Raw genomic sequence first — 21,121 nt, 5'->3', positions numbered from 1 at the left:
CTCCGTTTATCTTATTTAACAAAAAATACAGTCTCCCTCCCGCTTACACACACACACACACGCACACAGCAGTGCACGCATTGCCTATAGCTAACAAGAATAGATGTCCAAACGTTCACACACTTCAGCCTCAAAAGTCAAAACAAATCCTTTAATTGCCTGATCAATGCCTGTAGAGCCATGTAAATGTGGCCAATAGTCAATAGCACCAGGCTCAGGCTGAACGTCCACACACTGACGCATGCCATTGATCAAAGTGCACACTGTGCAGCAAACCACGGATTAAACCATTTGTTGTGGGCTTCACCTTGAACCATTATCCTGACCCTTAAGCAAACCTGGCGTGAGATACAAACCAAAAGGGGCTTTCAGAAGTTTTAGAACATCCATCATTGAGCTTTAGGAAAGGTGCACATTTAGCGAAGCTGCAGACGCACAGACACACACAGCAGAGATAAGATGGGTCGTAGCGGCAGGTTTCTGAGGGGCAAACGCGAGTAAACTATGAACAGCTCGGGCTGTAAGGAGGCCCATGCATCAATATTGTCTTACCTTGTGTTTTGCCAGCCAAAGTCTCATCCCAGCTTCTCAGAAGTAGCATGGTGGTGCAGCCTGGGACTCCTCTCTCCCTCTCATAGCCTCAGACTGAGAGAAGCTTAACTAAAAAAAGATGGAAGAGAAGGCAATATTAAAACTGATAGTCAGCAGCTACTGCAAATTTGGAACTGATCAAACTAAACAACGGTAACTGAACAGAGCAGTAACCCCAGCTTGTCCCTGAGGTGTGATGGTTTCTTCGCATTTAGGATTTCTTGTGATCATTGTGTCTCTTAAACTCTGTCATAATGCTGAACTAGTAAGTTAACCAAAACAAAATGGAAAATGGATCCTTGTGAGACATTTTTAAAAACTGGCACAACATCTATGCAGTAAAAGAAAAGAAACAAAAGGCTCCACAAAATCGGGAAAACGCCCTGTTTTTCTGTTCACTACATTTAAACTTCGAATTGAAACTTGGATGTTTACTTTTTTCCCCTGTGAGCTGGCATGACTAATCACCTGGGATAACACCACCTGTCAACATTACTAGACAACTGACAGATAACTTTAATTAAGTCAAATGCGGAGGACAAAACGACCACTCGGATAAAGTAGCCCTTCCTCGTTTTCAGTTGTCACTCTACCTGCAGGTTTGCTTTATTGAAATCGTGTGTTTTAGTCCTCATGATGCATTGAATCAGGCCTCATTAAGGGCGTGGGGTACTGTGAAGCGAATACAGATGTTTGTGAATTGAGGGGTGAGATTAAAAAAACGGGCCGGGATTGCTTAGCTTTTATCTCTCCTCTCCATCACAACCCTTTCGGTGTTGGTTATAAAACGAGGAGTTGGCACCAGGAACTCACAGCGGTTTTAGGTAAAATCCTCAGCTGGTCAAGAGGGCAAAGCAGCAATTTCGAGGTAATTGTACTCCACGGGAGCAGCTTCACTTCTGTTCCTCCGAAAAGATGCTTGGAGTAGCTTGTTTTTCTGACGTCTGGCAGTCTGTTATTGCAAAGGGAGAAAGGAGGACTGAGGGTTAGAAGCAGGTCACAGTCAGTTAGACTCTAATAAAAGCATGCTGTGCTTCGGCAAAGTGTGCAATCTTTGACCTGCTCCCCTCTGAACGAGGGAATCAGGTTAAGCAGAATTAATGGAACTAATGGCCACTTGAATAAGGCTTTTCTCTGTTTTATGAAGAAAGAATCCCTTTATCCTTAATCTGTTTAAATGTAGCTCACCTTTAATAAGACGTGTGTGTTTGTGTGCGTTTCTCAGAAATAATACATTTCCTCCAAATGTACTGTAGAACTAAATTTGCCTACATCCCCGACACCCTCTCAGCTGCAGTACAAGCTGAATGAGAAACTTAACAAATAGGCTCTATTACACCTGATACACACCCCATTTATCATGAACACACTCCCAACGTGCGTCCACACGAGTGTCTAAATCGACGAGGAGAGTGTGAGCCATACTTTAGGTAAATAAATGATTAAGTGAAATATGTTAATGAATAATAAACCAGTCTCTGCGGGGTAACAGATTGTACTTTTCATATTTAATAGACTGATGGGTCTCGCACAAAACTGAGACAACAAGTACACACACGACAACATGTAGTCACCCATAAGCACGGCCGTCACGTGTACATGTACCACTTCACAGTTGACGTGTGGAAAAGAAGGGTGGATTTGCAGTAGATTCAAACAGATGGTTTACAGTGCGCCCTTGAAATTGAGAGGCTGTTTTTTTTTCTTTTAGCTTGTTTCTTAGTTTTGTCCTAATCTTGTTTTAAAAAAGAAAAAGGCCTTATTCCATTTCTGTGCACTCTGTGTACATCACTTCTCGTGGACAGCGTCTCTGTCGATACAAGTCCTCCTAATCAGTCCAGATGAATTATTGAATAGCCTTTTTATATCAGATCATGACCCATATTCAGCTCACTTGAAGTGAATATACAGCCAATAAAGTCGAGATGTACTTTCTGAGTCGTCCCACATAGGCTCCCCGCTCCCTAATGTGTGAACGGGATTCAGACACACACTGCAGAACGTTTACGGGCTCTAGATGGAGCTCCGCGGACCGATCCACTCACTTATAACAAGATGATGGATGAGGTCGTATTTGCAGCACCACACATAAAGAGAATCTGAGGCGTTAGGTTTAAGCTCGCTCCAAACGTGCGATTTTATAAGCGACGAATCTTTGCACGTTGAGCACCATGACGCGCAGCAGCGGTTTTGGGATTCTGTGATCCCTAGATGGCAAAGAGTGGAAGTTGGTTGAATACAAAATACCTCGTAGAGGGTTACTGCTGGTTTCGCTCGGGCGGATGCAGAGCTCAGAGCCACAAACAGGAGTGGCTTTGTTGTCTCATTAAATAGCACATGACAGAGAAAGAATCAGTAGGTAGAGGGGATAGGATTATGAATCTCCTTAGCCCCTGCTGTCTCCTCTCCTGGCTTGTTTATCAATGATGACTGCAAACATGGTGCCTGTGAAATCTCTTAAGCTCTCTTTGGAGATGTTTGGCAGAATTCTTTTCATCATAAGCTTTTTGGCCTCAAACTGTTTCAAACACTGAAAACTGCTTGAAATATACCCCCGGTGCCCCAATCATGAAAATGCCGCAGATTTATTCTTCAGACAAAGTGTTGGCAATATCTACAGAGATGTTATGCAATTAGAAGGAAGTAGAAGCGGGGTAAAACATGAACTGCAATGTCACATTTGGCAGGAACAATGTAAACTAAAAATTCACTCTCGTCAGAAGAGCACTCACGATTATGAGCCAGATCCAGAACTTGATAGAAAGCTGTGTGACCCACCATGATAGCCAACAAATCAGCTCTTTATTTGCATAAAAGGTTCGCTCAGTTGCATAAGTCTTCCACACTGTGGAAACGCTCACTCCATCGTCAAGATAAAGGACTGGTGGAAATGCTATAAGCATTCTCTCTGAAACATGGGTCAAATCAGGCGTATCGACTGTCCTTCTCCAGCGAAGCGGGACTAAACGTTCGCATCACCGTCCATTTTTGCCTCTGCCTTTTGCACAACCGCTTATTATCAAGCAAGCAAAGCAAAGAGTGTGTTTCACGTGTTTCACGTGAAATAAAAAAAAGAAAGAAAGAAACTGCCACAGACTATTCCAGTGATCATTACAGTAAAAAGACAGCAGAGAGCCATGTGTCAGAGGCAGAGCTCGCACCCGAGACGTCCATTTCGCAGCGAGGCAGCTTTGACAGCTTTGACAGACTACCTGAGCTTAAGTGCCCATCTGTGGACGGGCTACAGGGGTCACATGTGTGCCAAGAGCGCCGAGCGGAATGGGTAATAAACTTGGGTTATGAGAGCAGGTCCCAGGTGGGTTTTACAGGTATGTCGACATAATCTCAACTGAACACAGTGCGCGCACATGCATGCACCCCAGCCCACTGTAAATTCAATCTGCTGTCAGACAAATAATCAGAAAGTTAATCAGAGAAAAACGGGGGTCAATCACCGGTGACAGATGGATGATGGGTCACCGTGTGTGTATGAGGGAGAGAACAGGAGTGAGGGTGAGTTTTGCTGCTAACATACATTTTTAATCTAACAAACTCCGCTAAGAAATACGGTGTTGAGTCTTTCTACTGCTGTGTGGCACCTCGTTTTTATTTGGAAAAGCAGCAGAGAAGAATAACTGTTCTGAGATAAAAGGCTGTGCGGTCCATTTCTTTATATAGACTACTTCATTGTTCTGTGTATATATATATGTATATATATATATATATATATATATATATATATATATATATATATATATATATATATATATATATAGATATTTATATTATATTTATATTTATTATATTTATATTTATATATATATAGATATATATATATATATATATATATATATATATATATATATATATATATATATATATATATATATATATATCCCCGCTGCACAAACACATGCTCCACTGTTAAATAAGAGTGGAATCACCAGGCGATTTGACTGGCAGATGTGCTCCAATGAGTGGAGAGAGCGCGGAGTGAAGTATGGAGATTATTTTGACATGTGAAGTGAGTTTCTTTAACAGGATCAGATGCTGCTGTTATGCTACGATTTCATCGAAAATAGATGCAAAATATCAGAAAGTTAAAAGGCTAAAACGGGAAATAAACTGTAAAAGATAAATAGAGGTAAAGAGTGAGGGCTGATTACCGATATGTGATAATTCCCCAGCATCCAGCACCCATACCGTACACACAACACCCACACAAACAAACACTGTTTCAATCACAAAGAATCATACTCTACATGAATATCTATGCCGATGAATCATCATCCAAAACATGCAACAGCAACAGCAAGAGCATGAGCGGATTCAAAGCAACGTACTCACCCATTTAACTCTTAACACTGAAGCCTATTAAATTTGATCAGTTTGATAGGACGGAGAAATTAGAATCACGGCTATTACGTCAGCTAATTGACAAAGATGTCGCTCGAGTCTTTAATCCGCGATAGTGAAATCCCATTAAGATTCAATGGCTGAGAAAGCAATACTGAAATCAGCTTCAGTCCATTAAAAATGTCGAGAAAAAAAAAAAAAAGGTAAAAAAAAAAATTAAAAAAAGTCCAGAATTTTGAGCAGTTTTTGAAAACTGTTAATTTTTTTTTTTTTTGGTCGTTTGGGATCTAATCCGGGATTTAAAGGGTAATTCCACAGGAAAACATCTATATCCAGAGTGCCTTTATCATGGTAACGGTTGCTCATAAGTCCTTATCCTCATGTAATGAAGAGGAGCGGCATTAAATCTCCTTCAGGAAAAAAGAAAATGGAGATATAAAAAAAGGAGATGGACAAAGTGATGAGTTATGTGATTTTCTTCACTTTACTATGCATCTGTCTATTGCTGTACCTCTCTGTCGCTTGCATACCACACACAGACACACACACACGACAAATCATTCAGTTACTTTGCAGTCGGCAGAACACTTTGGAGCCCTGTACCTCCTATTTTCCTAAACAAAATATATCAATCAAATAATCTGCCACCTGTATTTCAATGAGTTTCAATGGTCAAGTTGATGAACTGCGAATTTACATAACCAAAATGAATAGCAAGTCCTCTCTGATGCAAGCAAGTCAATCAGGTGTGAGTGGTATGATATGAATTTTATATATATATATGTACGGACACCAAAAGAAAAGAAAAAAGGAAAATTATGAGTCAATAGTGGATCAATCCAGACGGGGTGAGAGAGTGGAAGCAATGGAGAAAACAAAAAGATGTGGAGACGGGTGATTAAAGTAAGTACGAAGCCAAAAAGTGAAAATTATGGCGGCGGAAAAAAAGGGGGGAAAAAAATCCTCTGGACGATAAAAGTCAATTTTTTTCTAGTCCATTCTCTCTGAGTGCTTGTGTGTGTCTGTCTGCGGGAATGAGAGTCGGCTCAGAAAGACACGAGACAGAGAGAGGGAGGAGACAGAGGGAGGAGAGAGGAAAAGAGGGCAGCAAAAACAGAGGCAGAGGACTGCGTAAACACAGATGACACCCCGGCAGGACTGGAAAAAAGTGCTGGCTTTGAAATACACTTTGAAAAAGCTGTGTGTAGCTGCTCACGAATTAGGCCTTTTTTCCCAGTTTGACCTTCGCCTTTATGAAACCTGAAGCCAAACTGGAGACTGAAACACACCTCGGTTTTCTATGTGGAGTTTGGGGCGTCTGTCAGTGTGCGTGGCAGCAAACAAAGAAACAAACATGTATACGTGTGAGGAGGAAGCTGTGTTCTGAGGGGACATCTCAGTTTTCTTTTAATGGAAGAACAGACTTTTGTGCGACAACATAAAAAAAAAAAGAGACAAGGAAGTCAAAATGTAGTTCCGTGAGGATGGCTGGAGACGGTGCTTGCTTGATGAGTCACGGTGGTCTTGGTTGAGGGGAACAAAAAGAAAAAAATCAAGTCTGAAAACACAGATGGGAAGAGTGACATAAGGAGGGCATGGCATGAGGCAAGAATCAGCTGAGAGCTGGATGGGAGGAGAGCCACGGACGCACCAGAGATAGGCCGAGCGAGTTTGTCTGTGTGTGTGCGTGCGTGTGCGCATCAAGGTGTGCAACAAACACAAAACACCTTGCATACACAGAGAAGAAACAAAGACTTTGAGACAGACACTAAACACTAATTAGACCTACCTATGATTAGAATTAGAAATCGGCCAAAAAAGATGCATAGGATGGGAGGAGGAAAAAAGAGAAGGGGGAAAATAGGAAAAGGTACAAAAGTGAAAAAGGCATAAATAGAAAACACAACTTAGCCAATTAAAATGACTCTATTAGAGCAGTTTAAATTAAAGAAATAAAAACACTGGTGGAGTCAATTAAAAAAAAAAGTAGCCAAAGTTACGGGTGGACAGTGACTGGAGTGGAGGAGAGGAGGAGGAGGAGGAGGAGGAGGAGGAAGAGGGAGGCGGTGGAGGGGGGAGGGAGCGTGGGCTGCACAGGGAGAGAAAGGGCTGCAAGTGATAGCAATGGAGAAGGAAGGAAGAATGGATGAAGGGGGGGAAAAAGAGGAAAACGGGGAAGAAAAAAAAATCCCCCTCCTCTGTCTCTTTCTCTTTTTCTCTGTCTCTCTGCTTCTCTCTCCCTCCTTGTCTGGCTCATAAATAGAAGAAATTGTTGACCAGGTAAATGGCGAAATAGATGAGAAGACAGAGGACCGAAAGAGCAAGCAAATGAAAAGGTAAAGCACCTCCCAGCAGCGCAATGAGAAAAAAAAAGAACAAAAAACGAAAGATAAAAGCAAATACTCCAGTGGCCTCCGTCGTCTCCAGTCTGGAAGTGGAAGGGGGTATTGGCTGTTGCCAGTTGTTCCCCTTCCCCGGCTGCCTTCTGCCTTCTTCTTTCTCTCTTGCCAAAACAGACTTCCCATCCAGATGACAAAAAAGCAGGCACAGATGTCCTCTCCTCTTTCCCTTAACTGTGGTCAGATGTGACACGCCACTCACACAGGTTATTCATTGTTGCAGTGGCAACGCACAGTACTACCGATATTGCTCAGTGGGAGGAAGAAAAAAAAAAGGCATTGGGGGGCTGCTGCTAGTCAAGCACTGCCTACCTCCTGAGGAAAGATACTGAGCTGGAATTGCTCTGTCTCCCCTCACCCGCCCATCCCTGCGAAAAGACAGGAGGAAGGGAGGTGGGCCCACTCGCTGCATTAGTATTCATTGAAAGAGTGTGTGAGAGAGAGAGAGAGTGATATGGAGAAGGTGGGGGGGTAGAGGGGGAGCCTTCCAACAAATGTTCGAGGAACCAAACCGGTGTGATCTCTAATAAGAGACTGGCTCCCCCTAGAGTCAATCATCAATACGCAAGCTGCGATGACTGGGATCACTGGCAGTCATGGGAGCGCTGCATGTGTGATGACCTGACTTCAGAGCGCCAAATGCCTCTGACTCAACTTTGTGAGTGTCCCTCCTGCTGCGTAGCATGACCGTCTGTCATTTATGAAGTAAGTTCAGCCACAGAGGTCACATTTGAAGCGCTGAGCTTTGCTTTTCTCCGAACGGAGTCTTCATCGTCTCTGTGTGATGAAGCCCTGTTATTTTTCATGCTTCCACCCTTCCCTTCCCTTTTTTTTTTTTCTTTTTTTTTGATATGCTGGGCTGCATTAAAGGACTCCTGGTTCCTGTCTGTGAAAATAAACTGATCCTCTATTCTGTATTTTCCCCTAAGCCAAACTCCCAGTTGCTATGGTGATAAATATATCTCCACACCAGCCAAATGTGGTTCTTGAAGTGTCGCTGTTCAAGGTTCTATTCTTTGTGTTTCTTTCACTGCTTTTGACGTTACATTGAGCAAAGGATCGTTTTTGGCTACATATCATAACATTGCTTTAACTCCACACGCAGGGCTCTCCCCGTGTATGTAGTTCCATTGTATCTATATTAAAGCTATTATTCATGGAAAATGGGAAAAGAGAGAGATGGATCCTGATAAGAAACAGGGAAAAAATGATCAACGATGACAAGTGGTTTGTGTCTGACTGAAGACTACTATCTTTTCAGGCATGTTTTGTTATTTTTCTTAGATATAGGGCAGACATTTGATCAATTTAACACATTTACTACCTTGCAATAACGCTGAAGGTGGGATCTGTGTGATCGAGGACAAGCAATCATCGCGTCTTTCTTTCCTGTCTCTCGGGCCAAACACAGATGGACCAATCAAAGCAGGCTGCACCACAACAGTAGTTAAATGCGTCGAGCGCTCTTCGCTTGACCTTTCGCTGAGTTCTGTGAAGATCTGTGAGAAATCTGTCAGAAGTCAGTGTAGAGCGACAAGTTCTTGGGAACAGATTTGTCCACCCCAGGACAAAGACACGTAGACTGAAAGAGACAAAGAATAGCTACACACCATGCAGATGATGAGGTGGTTCTAGGTTTGTATGTCCATCTGTGTCTTGCAGGTATTTGGCACCATTATGCATGTCTCTGTGGCTGTTTTAGAATAATAATTGGTCTTCCTATGATCATTTTGCTTCCTTTTCTAATCCCCTTTTGATAAGTTCATATCATGTATGTGCTTTTACTCTCGCTTTGGTCTTTTTCTTAATGTAATTCTTTTTCCTTTATTTTATATAAAGTAAGATATATATAAAGAATATATACCTAACCAGGAAAATTACCTGTTGCAGAAGTGAGGGGGCAGCGATTTCAGTCAATTTGTTATCTGGCGCCCTCTTGTGGTCAAAATACAAATCGACTGTTCATTGTTGGATTGAGGATGCCTTGCTTCGTCACTGCGCTGCACGACCAACACACCGTGCAGAGATGGCAGCGCTGTCATCACCTCTAAGAGTCTGTAGAGGAATATTAAAAGAATTACGTGCCGTACAAGGGCCAAATTACAAACAATCACTGGCTTACAACTATGTTATGGACCAGTTTCGCAAGAATGCGGTGAGTTTGCATCTAAATAAGTAAAGGCAAATGTTAGCAAAGGTGCTAACCACCACCATTACAAACTGCATGGGACTAGCACTGCTAGTGTTAGCTATTCGAATCAATCTTGAATAGTAATGTTGCGTGAGTAGCGTTTTGCCTGTTAACTTTGCTAAATGTTTTAACTTAAACCGTTTACAAACATGGTTATAAACTTAATACCTACCCAGACACTGAAAAACGGTTGTTGCCAACTTTTTAAATATTTGTCTAGTACACAGCAAGGTGACTAGCAGAAGGGCACGCTAACATTAGCTGCCCGCACAATTTAGTGTCAACCTAACTACATAAATGCGCACGATTCGGAGGGTTGTTGATAATTGTAAATCACTTTAGTACATTGTTGTACTTGAGTGCCCTATTGTGAACGCAAACTGAGGAAATGATCACAGTAATTCGTGGTTGTCATCCACAACGACGTTTTAAATCGTAACTTGTATAAGAGTCAAACAGACTTCAATTAGGTGGCAAAGAATCTATATTCATCCGCGGTGAAAGGTAGATACCCTTTTCTATGGTTGTCTTAATGCTATTAAAACTTTATTTCGGACATTTCAAACCTCAGTTCAAATGCTACTGGGATGGGGCCTGATTTTATTTTGTTCTATATTTATTTTTTTATTTATTTTTTTAATGACATATTCATCTATAAAATACTGCTGTAGCAAGTCTTTGTTTTTCTGTTATTTTGCTGTGTTGTGTTTTCCATCAGCCGAGTAATTTGGCTTAGAAAATACTTCCACCTCTAAAATAAAGATTGTTTCAGTCTAGGACGGTCCTCTATCTAGCGATATTATTTCTCATCCTATCTACTTCCTGCTATTTGTTTGCCACGAAACAAACTATTCACATGTCCATTTAAACGCTGGTGGTTCCGTTTACGTCAGCTCTTGGGGACATAGAGGTTGCATTATTAATGCTTGGAAGAGCATGGCTCACCAAGGTTGTTGAATTCATGTGTACTCGCTGAATCAAAACAGCTGGAAGGAACTCCTGCTTGTCATTTCGTATTTATTCCAGCTTTGAATAGATCCCAAGGCATTAGAATGTACATTTGAGGCTCTTTATGGACTTAACCAAGGGCTCACTGTACATAAAGCTCTTTTGGTTGGTGGACAGAAAACTGGCATCGCTGTGTACCATCCACTGAGGCCCCTAGCGTATTCACCCATGACGGTTTATATGCATTTGTCTTTATGGTGACTAATTTTATAAAAGAAAAAAAACACAATGTTAATAGAAGCTGACTCCATGCGCATGATATTTTCTTCCTTCTCCCATCACAGGTAACAGGAGAAAGGTACTGCCGTGCCCAACAGGAGGCACATCACGCCTCACACACATACCTGTGCTTGCTGGCGTCCACCAGGAGCCACCGGGCCCTGCACAACCTTTACCATGCCAAGGGAGAGTGCAGTCCAGCAGAAGCGGCCGGCCTGGTGGGGCTCCGGTTGCCCACGCAGCCAGGAGGAAAAGGCTGGGAGAAGTGAGGACAGCAATGGGAGAAAATCTTGAAACTCTCCTGGAATTACTCGTGTGCATGTGGCTCATTCCTCCGGCCTCGTACAATCGACGCAGTTTAAACTTCAAAGGCACACATGTTTGACCGGGGTCTGGCTGGTGATGGCGCCACAGCGGACTGAGGGAACTCGACTTATATTTGTTTGTTTGTCTTTCACCCATTAATGTTCAAGTGTACAGTGAAAATGTTAGCGAGGATGGAACATCTGTTATACTTTAATATTCTTAGTGCTTAAAAACACAGATGCAACAAGACTGTCAATTATTTCTGTCATTAAAGTATAAAACTGACAAACCGTCTGGAGGAATGTTTTTGCACATTTTGAACAGACGGTTGTGTTCCCCATTGATGCTTCACCTCTCCTGAGAAACCTGGAAGCTTTTTGGGAACTGAAGACGGACATCTCATTTTCATTCCTGCTTGTCATAGTGCTCAATGGGTTGGGCCATTCTTTGTTGTGTTTTTTGTTTGATAAATGCTTTCAGGGGATGGCAGCTCTGGACTGCAGGCAGGCTGGTTCAGCACCAGTACTTCTTGCACTACAGAGCCATGCAGATTGTGGTTCGATTTCCTATTGCTTGTTGTGAGTGAGACCTTCCCTGAAAACACGTTATCCGGATTGTTTGTGTACCTTTTTCTTCACTGCGTACACTCGTATAACTTTAGCTCCCATTTTAGGATGCACCAAAGAACTGCTTTAGTTAGCATTGGTGCCTGAACCTTTGTAGTGTTTGTCAGTACAAACAATATACTTGATTTGTTCCTTTTATGCCTCTGGGATGCTTTATTCAGACATAAATCAAATCAAATTTATTTGTATAGCACATTTCATGTACAAACAATTCAAAGTGCTTTACATAAAATAAAAGCATTGCAGCAGGGAGTGGAAAAAGCATTAAAAATACATAAAAGACTATAAAGAGAAACAAATAAAATCATTTAAATGGATTTAAAAACAAGCAACAGTCAAGATGAGTTACAGATTTCATGCATAGACACATGAGACATACTGTCAATTAACCCACAATGTCAGGTAAAAAAAAGAGAGTTCACCTTTTTTTCAATTCAAAGGTTTTATGTATTAGTCCGTCATCTGGTCCTTACAGTATCCTGAAATCAGGTAAATATGACCTCAGATGAACAACATGACAAAAAAACAGTTAAAATGCAGAAGCAGTATGTGATTAGAACACACTTGCAGGAATTAAGAGGGCAAGTAGCAGCCAGGTGCTGCTAATCAAATGTACTTGATTAACTGCTCTGAAGTGTACGTTTCAGCAGTTTGTTGCAGCATTCATGTGTGTGTTAACACAATCCTGAGGAGAAAAGACTTTAGCAGTGACCTCAAAAGAAGCAATTGCTGTTGCTCATCAATCTGGGAACCTTTTTGAGTCCATCATCCTGCAGCGAGTAAGATTATTCACAGGAGGAAAACATAGACAGCTGGCAATCTTCCCAGGAGTGGAGGTTCTCGCTAGTTCACCCCGAGATCAGATTGTGCACAACTACATTGCAGACTCTACAAGCCGCAGCATGTGAAATGTTAAAGTTCATGGCAGTACAGTTAGCAAAACAATGGCTTGTTTTGAAGGGTTGCAGGAGAAAGACTCTTCTCTCAAAAAAGAACAATAACAGCACAGCTCAGAGCTAAGAATAATGATGCTGCGTTAGCTCAGAGAGAAGTTGCATCTGAACAGACTACAAGCCTTGTAGAACATCTCCTTTGGGTTAGGCGTTAGGGTGAGTGGAGATGTCTGGCAATGATTGATGAAAACCAAACACGGCATATCAGCACAAACACTTCATACCAACTGTCAAGCACGGTGGTGGAGGGCTGATGATCTGGGTTTTGGGTTTGCTCTGCAGCCACAGGACCTGGACACCTTGCTGTCTTCGAGCCGACCGTGAACTTCTCTGTATGCCAAAGTATTCTAAAGTCAAATGTGAGGCCATCGGTCCGACAGCTAAAGCTTGACTCAAAGGTGTTGCAATGGTCCAGTCAAAGTCAAGGCCTCAGCCTGTTTGAAATGCTGTGGTGGGACCTTTAGAGAGCGACGCATAAACAAATGTCCGCAAACCTCAATGAACAAGAGCAACATTGCTGTTCACAGCAGTATTATACTGATAACACTTCTGTACCCCTGTTTGTAGTTAACTGTGGTAATTTTACTCATTTGTAGGGAGTTTGAAACATTTGTTGAGAACTTGTCTGAAAGTTAAATCCCCATTGATCCTTGCCTTGTCCACCTTATTCAACCCAATATGTGACAGAAGCACAGCAGTAGGTGGAATAATATCGATAGGTATCATACTTCTTCTGAGTGGTAGTTCAGGGACACATGAAGCAGCGCAATGGCATGCAAAGGGCCCAGGTTGTTGCAAAACAGAGTTCTTTTACATCAGTTAAACCACAGTACACTGAAATAACCTTTAACCCTCTGTCACAGTACTCTTCATAGCCAGCTTCTGCTGGCTCTCCCCTCTATGTCCACCGTGCCCTCATTTAGCTATTCTGGCCTGTGTCATCCATTTCTCTGCTTTCCCCCTTAATTCTACCCTTCCTGTTTCCACTTACTCCACAGTGGTGACTAATGTTGCCTTGAGTGTGTTTTAAAATAGCCTGACCCTGAAGCAAAGCTACTCACAGTGACACAAGCGTAAGGCACGCACTCGTGTGCAACCCCTAAACTAACGCTCACACAGCCAGCCCAGGAAATAAAGCCCGATGCATGCTGACAAACCAACACTAAGAGTCAAAGCTGATATTGCACAGAAGCAGGACGTGATTGTGCCTCTCTCGTCCCGCCATCCCGGAGCAGACAGCCATGACAAACAGTATGAGAGAGAAACCCCAACAAAAGCAGAGTGGCACTGGATGTTAACTGCTTTTAGTGGTGAAAGGAAGCAAGGACAATTGCTATGCAATTAAATGGATTGTTTTGAACACATCACTGCTACCTGGACTATTCTGTGGATGATATGATGTGGAAAAGTAATTACATGCTGCCAGCTTGATGCCCCGCTTTATGTGGACTTAAACAGGTATGGGTGAAGGGTTATCTAACCTCCTAACCCAATAGCAATGATTGAGTTTGCACTATTTTTCATGGCAATTTGGAATGACTATGGCCTTAGGAACCTATAAGAATAAAACTTAGAAATGGTCTTTGAACACCAATAGCTTTTGAGGGGAGGAAAAAGTGTCCTCACATATTTTTTGGGACTATTTTTAGGGACTTGCGTCCTCATCTCAGGGTAAAGTAGGCGTCAAACCTGTAGAAAAAAAAATAAGAGCAGAGTAAAAGAAGAGGGCGGAGGCGCTCTACCCCTCAGTGGAGGCTGATTTGGTCGCTCACTGCTTTGGTAAAGGGGCATCCAGTCAGCATCCCCGACTTCTTCCTCCGACGGTGAAGAAGACATCTGTTGAGGACGCTCCGTCCTCGCAGAAAAGTGCGCGCTCCTCCCGGGAGAAGAGCCTGCAGTTTAGGGACATTTAGAAATCGCTGTACCCTAAACTATATCTAGTTTCTATAAGAAGCACACATCCTCTCACTGCTTGCCGAGAGAGCAAGTTGTTGTCAATAAGCAGACGGAAGAAAGAGAAGACAAGCTACAAGGCAAAGGAGCGGAGAGAGGCGAGGTGACCCGGCCGAAGCGATGTTTGGCATGATCAAAAATTCCCTGTTTGGAAACAACGAGGAGACGGAATATAAACTGCTCAGCAGTGAGTCAAAGGTAAGCCTTAATGTTCTATCTTCATATCGCCATATATTCCTGCCCTGTGCGCCACCCTAAGTGCCTTTTTGCGCTTGTGCAGCTGTAATTAACGCGCAGAAATTCTGCTGTCTTGACGAGGTGGAAGGTTTGTATAATTGTTTAACCAAGTTATTGGTGGTTATCCTGCTGCAGTGACATCCGCTGTAACCTTAGCAGAGAGCCTGACGGTTAATTGCTTGTGACCTGTAAGGAAGCCCGCAGTCCCAACAGTGTGGAGCAAAGGGCAGATCAGCCCGAGGTCCTGTGGCAGTCAGCAGGGCAGAATGAATCGAGATGGACACGAGTAGAAAATAAGAATGATAATCCTTCACACTGGAACAAAGTTAAAGATGCTCCGGGTTATTGTGGATCATTCTTTATTTACTTTCATTGTGATGATGGATGCGTGGGTGGACGCGTTAACCGACCCTGTTTTGGAAAAGGATGCTGATCAGATACGTTGGAGGTTAACTCATGTGCTCGGTTAAATATGCGTGTGTGTATTCCGATACGCTGAACATCACTGATGAAAACAGTGACATGGAAAACCCAGGTCACAGAGGTGGAAGGGCATGCCCTTTCCAGGTCAGCCCCCCCACGCTTCCCTTATGTGCTCAGCCTTTATAAATATACAGTATGTGTGTGTTTTGTTCACTGCACTCTTTGGAAAGACTCCAGTAAACAGACTGATGTGTGTTCTTTCATGCTCTGTCTATGGGCATGTAGCCCTGTGTTGTTTGGCATGCGTTTTAAGAGTGGCTTTGTGTGCTTATCTGCTGAACAAAAGACAGGAAAGACCCAAACATTTACAGTGAAAGGCACATTTGCTCTGACACAGCAAACTACCCATAGACACACTCGCAATAGAACTGGAGGCTGGATTCTTTTCATTTGTCAGTGGAAATGTTACTGATTTGCTGGGGGGGAAAAGGCAAAGAGGGCAATGTTTGCTGACTCTTTATAGAACTATATCCATGTGCAGTATCATCCCTCCTCTAAATGAAGACTCTCATAAAATCAACACCGGCGGTTCATCAAATCTCTGGATTTTACTCCCGTTTGAAAAGCAGATAGTGAAATCAGAGCTCGTCACATGATCTGTGGAGCACCTGCCCGAGTCTGACACCCAACACTCTTAATTAAACCTGACACAGAATACAGGGAAGCTGCCTGGCAGGGTGTACACACACTCAACATGCACAGCCGTGTGCACTTTCACAGCAGAGCAACAGCTAAATATGGGTGATATTCTGTTAATTAGCAAAGAATATCGCTTTGAAATGAAGCAACAAAGCATTTGGACAGTCATATTGTTGATAATATCTCTTTTTGTGTGCTCTGCTCGGGCTCAGACTAATTATACTGCACATATGCACACAACAACAGATGCATGACAAATTAATAGCACTATTTAACTAAAGTCAGGCTCTGATTTTTTGTCACCCTTATGCAACTTTAATGTTGGTCCCAGTGACATATAGCACAAGAGCCCTAATTACAAGGCAGGAGCCCATGTACCTGTCACAAGTTAAAGCTCCTTGATAATATAGTGTTATCTTGTATGTGTTTAGGAATGGATGCGGCTGCAGGGTCTTATTACAAGGCCAAGTTCCTCTGTGGTGAGTTGTCCCCGGAGTGGGGTTTGATCAAGATGTTGGTGAAAAGTTGTCACTAATAACGGCGAACGGTGGCAACCGCAAGACATTTTTCGTACCCTGAGATTGAAAAAGTAGACCGCGAGTCACAAATTCAATTTTCAAGTCGAAGACATAATTGTTGTGCGGGATATTTTTAGATTTGAATTTTCTCCTTCGGGTCGAGAGAAAACAGTCTCCAGAAGGCCACATAAGGAATGAGAAAACGCTGCGGAAATTGAGCCCCGAGCACAATTCCACCGTTTCCTTTAGTCCTGCTGGTGTCACGTTGAGAAAAATACATCATCTGCGAGATAATAAACTACAGCAGCCAGCAGCTTCCTTTGCGAATCAGGGGTACCATAAGGAGAATAAATGACTGTAATATTATGCAATTAATTCCAGTGCAAAAGCAGCAGCATACACCGTCAATCACCATGTTAGTGGAAGGGAAGGCTGGATTTGAAACCAGCATCACAGTGACCGGATTCCTTCAAAACCAATTAGAGTTGCTGCTCAGCATCCTAGTTAACTGGCTGTGCTCCACATGAACCCCACTTAATCGTGGTTAATGCAGAGTTTATTTAGCTTCTTCTGTGTGGAGAGGAAGAGTTGTGTGCGCTTCCTTCTCGCCTCTGTGCTGTTATGTAAGAGGAGACAAATATCTCGCCCATTATTCCCTGTGCGCTGTCTGAGCCCAGCAGAGCAGCAGAAGAAATTAAATCAAATCAGTGTAAATATGTTTTATCCAGATTTGCCCGCTTTGAGGGGTTCACACGCGCAGAAATACACACATTCAGTCCTTCAAGTGTAAACCCCGCCATGTCAGCAGATTGTCCTCATGAGGACATGTCCAAACTTGACCTCCTCCCTTTCTCCCAAAACCATAAGGAGGGGCGCAGTTGTGTGTGTGTAAAACAACAAAAAGGTGGCAGTGGTTGTTACTCTGATGCCGGAGCCAGCCCCTGATTCCTCTCTCTGCCCCAGGACGGAGTTAGCTTTGAGGTGCGACGGTACGATGCCGCCAAATATGCCGCCATCTCCTCTGAGGGACGAAGCTATGATCAGGTGACAGGGGAGCTGGTGAGGAAGTTGCTCACGTACATCGGCGGAAGCAACGAACAAGGTAAACCGCACCGAAAACACGTCTCTACAGAAACTATTTTGGCTTGTGGGCAGGCTCTCAGTTTTTTTTCCTCTTCCAGAGCTCCATATAGTGCTTAAAGTGAACAAAAGTTTTCCCCACTACTGATTTGTTTTTTTCTTTCATTTTGTTCCTCAAGTTAAAATATTCAGTCACTATAAAGGGGGGGGGGGGCCAGGGGCAGAATAAATGACCACTGTGGAGTCAACATAAGTCTCTAATTTCTAAGCCCATCCTCATTTTCAATCAGCAAAACTCTTATTAAATACAGTTTAAAGTAATTAAGTTTATGGGAAATTTAGATTTGAAAAATGCTCATCTGCAAACATCCTTTGAGAGCATGGTTTAGGCCTCAGTGCTGAACATGATTGAATTCAGAAGGGCAAATGTTCCTGTCCTGTTTTGAATTCTCTGCATAAAAACTATCAGCGTTTGAAACTACATATGATAATATGTACACGCACGAGATACAACACAAACCCCGAGCTTTAGATTTGGGTATCTGTGCTTCAGAGACATTAAGCTTCTCCCCTGTCTCCCTCTGTGTTTCTCACCTTCTTAAATCAACTTTCTCACACCTCCCATTCTAAAGGCGAGACCATGGGGATAGCTTTTCCCATCATCATCACGGTGTATCCGAGGAACGACGGTGTCCTCTCCCGACGCCTGGCGGTAGCCATCCGTATCCCCTCCGCCTACCAGATAAGCCCCCCAACTCCCACCGACAGTGCCATCAGGATCGAGGACCGACCCGGCATGACCGTCTATGCTCTGTATGTTTCATTTAAAAGTGTTTTGAAGCAAATACATAGACTGCACAGAATATTTAGTGGCGTGCATGTTTGTGAGCTCATCTGATTTTAAGTTGATTAAGAGAACCCAATCTGATATTAGATTTTTTTTTTTAAAGTAATATATTTGGCTATTCGTTTATTGAGGGCAGTGATCTAATATTTTGTATTTATTAGTGGCAAAGGGATGTGAGGCGGAGTTCACAAAGAAACCACAGAGTAATATTCATGATGCCCAGATGCCAACTGCCCATCGGCAGTTAGCTAAAGCTTGCACAGGTGAGCTAAAATGTTTTGTGAACCGATGAGACCTAAATAGAACAGTTAAGAGTTAAGTAAGAGGTGTCATGCTCGGAGAAGTGCAATACTACTTACACCTGCTAAATCTTCCTGGAGAACATCCTCAGCAACATGTAGTTTTTCCAACTCTTGCTTCGAACATCTCTCTCCGGCTCCACCTTCTTGCTCAAGAAAGCACGATGGGTGACCATCAGCTGCAGGACTCCAGGCGATGTCATAGCTGCCACATCCGTCCTTTATTTACAGTCCGTGTTGTAAAGTGACACTCTCCAGACAGCAACACTTAGCACACGAGTTATTCTAGCAAAGAGCAGTTGCACAACAAAGTGAGAGTTCTAAAATAGTCACAGACCTGACCTTAATCCAGCGTTGTTGTGGAAGGACCTGAAGAGGGCTGTTAATGTGAGGAACCCACCGAGATACTGCAAGCAAAGGTTCGCGTACCTTTGTTACTCAAACATTTGAAATACCGGAGCATTTTCCTCTGTAAATCAGTTTATGGAATATGTGATGTTTTTAAAATGGGCTCTCTTTTTCTCAGGACTTACCATGTGTCACGTCGTATTAAATGGTTGGAAAACTTTCATTCAGCACTGCACAACGAAAAAGATTTTTTTTTTCTAAAGAATGAAAAAAGTTTGGACTCTCTTAATTAAAAAAAACGGATCGCAGCTAGTTGCAAATCAATTGAACTAATACGGAGCACAGAAAGCATTTCGGGTGCTGAAAGCGAGACTATTTAATGAAAAGAAATAACCTCATCTTGAACGTGATGGCGGCAAAAGTAGAAGAAAAAAAAAGGGCTGGAAAAGTGAGTGGTACTGAAAATAAAACAGCTGTGTAGTTGATATCACATGATTGGGTATTTAACAAAAAAAAAAAAAAAAAAAAAAGAGCACCTCAGAGAGGCAGAGTTTCTGGGTGGTTCAGCAAACTAAAGACTTTTTCTAACTGCTGAAGGTTTAAGCTCCAAGCTACAAAGTGGAAAACATGGCCCTGTCCCAACTTTTTGGGACTTTTTTTTTTTAATTTCTCAATTTCAACATTTCTACATCCTATTGGGAGTGAAAGACGGCTCATGAGAATCGTTCCATTTTACACAGCGTCCCACCTTTTCTTGGAGTTGGAGGGGGTTGTACAAGGAACAATTGTGGAGTATCATAAATGTCGGTTTGTGATTTGATGCGTCTCGTCTTTTCTTTGATTGACAGGCAGTTTGGGGGCTTCGCCGGTGAGAGCGAGTACCGAGCAGAGGCCTTGCGTCTGACGCGCACTCTGGGTGAGACGGCCCCCTTTCAGCGCAAGCAGTACTTCTGCTGCAGCTACGACCCACCACTCAAGCCTTACGGACGCAGGAATGACGTGTGGTTTCTACAGGAAGAGCCGTAGGAAAGCCGTCGAGTTGGTCACATCTCACGCCCGGTTCTTTGTTCATCCTCATTTTCCCTTTCAGCATCGACGGTAGCTGGAAAACTTGGAAGCAGGTATTCAAGAAGTGGGGACGATTTCAGATTTAACATCAGTCGTGGAGCATTTTTCCAATTCACTAATCGCTCTTCCTGTATTGTTTCGACAGTTTAAACGTAGTTTATTCAGAAGATTTAGAAGATTCAGAGTTATTTTATTAGAAGTAGCATTTATATGTACCACCAAGTGCGTTCAGAACATTTGAGTTTAGTTGTTTAGACTGGGTGTCAGAGACGGACTGTTAGACACGGTTAGAACCGAGAAGCTTCTGAAATTTGCTTCCAGGCACGAAACTCTGTTTTAAGCTGTATTTAGTCGCATATGAATGGATTCCTTTAGAATTACACATTTATCATTAAAGATACCCGAGCCCCTGTAGAGCTCCGATCCGGTCAGTTGCGCATATTTCATGTAGTTTTCAGTTAAGTATGTGACTACCGATAAATGTAAAGACTTAACATTCGGTGTATGGTTGTAAAAAAAGCGGTCTTCCTCTTCCCGAGGAACCGGAAACAAACAGGAGTTGAGCCATAAAGTAGAATTAGACTTCACGAAATCAGTGCGTGAGCAAGTGGAAGTGGAACTTTAGTTTCTAGTGTCATTAGATTTAGTGATTGTACGTTGGCTTGTGCAGTAAATGCTTTGTGTTTTAGTGCATGCACTTTCATCTTTATTAGCTGAACTCTGGAAACTGTCTCACAATACATCTGCACGGTCAGATCTTCTGTAGTAAGAGTAAAAAAATATATATATTCAGGTTTGACAGTGTTTAACAGCATAATAAATACATAAATCCGCTAAGAGTGTGGTTACTTGTAATGTTTTTATTTCTTTATTCGTGAAACACAAGTGTTAATTTCTGGGTTCGTTTGATTTGAGATTTAAAATCGGGCCACCGGAAATCTTCACTTTGGGAAACTGATCACACGCACGAGATGATGGAAAAGAAAAGCCTCAGCAGGCG

The 21,121-nt window shown here is 42.6% G+C and overlaps 3 protein-coding genes across 6 annotated transcripts in view; 2 read left to right on the top strand and 1 right to left on the bottom strand.

The window, feature by feature from the left end:
- grin2ba (glutamate receptor, ionotropic, N-methyl D-aspartate 2B, genome duplicate a) overlaps positions 1 to 7,685 on the bottom strand; it is a 117,377-nt gene extending 109,692 nt beyond the window's left edge. Inside the window, exons 1-3 of one of the 4 annotated variants that reach the window (XM_075453622.1) lie at positions 6,737 to 7,685; positions 1,405 to 1,543; positions 553 to 660 (exon numbers count right to left, since the gene is read on the bottom strand). In XM_075453622.1, coding sequence (XP_075309737.1) covers positions 553 to 579 — 27 coding nt within the window. In that variant the 5' untranslated portion in view covers positions 580 to 660; positions 1,405 to 1,543; positions 6,737 to 7,685. The other 3 variants (XM_075453623.1, XM_075453621.1, XM_075453624.1) reach the window with 3 other exon arrangements.
- A 1,645-nt stretch (positions 7,686 to 9,330) lies between these two features.
- fmc1 (formation of mitochondrial complex V assembly factor 1) lies at positions 9,331 to 11,359 on the top strand. Its single transcript, XM_075453705.1, has 2 exons — positions 9,331 to 9,501; positions 10,830 to 11,359. The coding sequence occupies exons 1-2, from the start codon at positions 9,373 to 9,375 to the stop codon at positions 11,031 to 11,033; spliced, it is 333 nt and encodes a 110-aa protein (XP_075309820.1). The 5' UTR covers positions 9,331 to 9,372; the 3' UTR covers positions 11,034 to 11,359.
- A 2,408-nt stretch (positions 11,360 to 13,767) lies between these two features.
- Positions 13,768 to 20,958, top strand: LOC142370770 (heme-binding protein 1-like). The gene is made up of 4 exons (XM_075453241.1): positions 13,768 to 14,800; positions 17,443 to 17,581; positions 18,192 to 18,372; positions 19,902 to 20,958. The coding sequence occupies exons 1-4, from the start codon at positions 14,723 to 14,725 to the stop codon at positions 20,077 to 20,079; spliced, it is 576 nt and encodes a 191-aa protein (XP_075309356.1). The 5' UTR covers positions 13,768 to 14,722; the 3' UTR covers positions 20,080 to 20,958.
- The last annotated feature ends 163 nt before the right edge of the window (positions 20,959 to 21,121 follow it).

This window comes from Odontesthes bonariensis, chromosome 21 (genome assembly GCF_027942865.1).
Source record: "Odontesthes bonariensis isolate fOdoBon6 chromosome 21, fOdoBon6.hap1, whole genome shotgun sequence".
Taxonomy (NCBI): Eukaryota; Metazoa; Chordata; class Actinopteri; order Atheriniformes; family Atherinopsidae; genus Odontesthes; species Odontesthes bonariensis.
Note: the sequence above shows the minus strand (reverse complement) of the source record. Positions and strands in the feature narration are given on the sequence as shown.

Excerpts from the sequence above, each read along its gene's own strand:
- fmc1 (XM_075453705.1), top strand. The coding sequence starts at position 9,373 with ATGGCAGCGCTGTCATCACCTCTAAGAGTCTGTAGAGGAATATTAAAA. Across the intron at positions 9,502-10,829 it reads ACCAGTTTCGCAAGAATGCG|GTAACAGGAGAAAGGTACTG; the intron begins GTGAGTTTGCAT and ends CTCCCATCACAG.
- LOC142370770 (XM_075453241.1), top strand. The coding sequence starts at position 14,723 with ATGTTTGGCATGATCAAAAATTCCCTGTTTGGAAACAACGAGGAGACG. Across the intron at positions 14,801-17,442 it reads TGCTCAGCAGTGAGTCAAAG|GACGGAGTTAGCTTTGAGGT; the intron begins GTAAGCCTTAAT and ends TCTCTGCCCCAG. Across the intron at positions 17,582-18,191 it reads CGGCGGAAGCAACGAACAAG|GCGAGACCATGGGGATAGCT; the intron begins GTAAACCGCACC and ends CCCATTCTAAAG.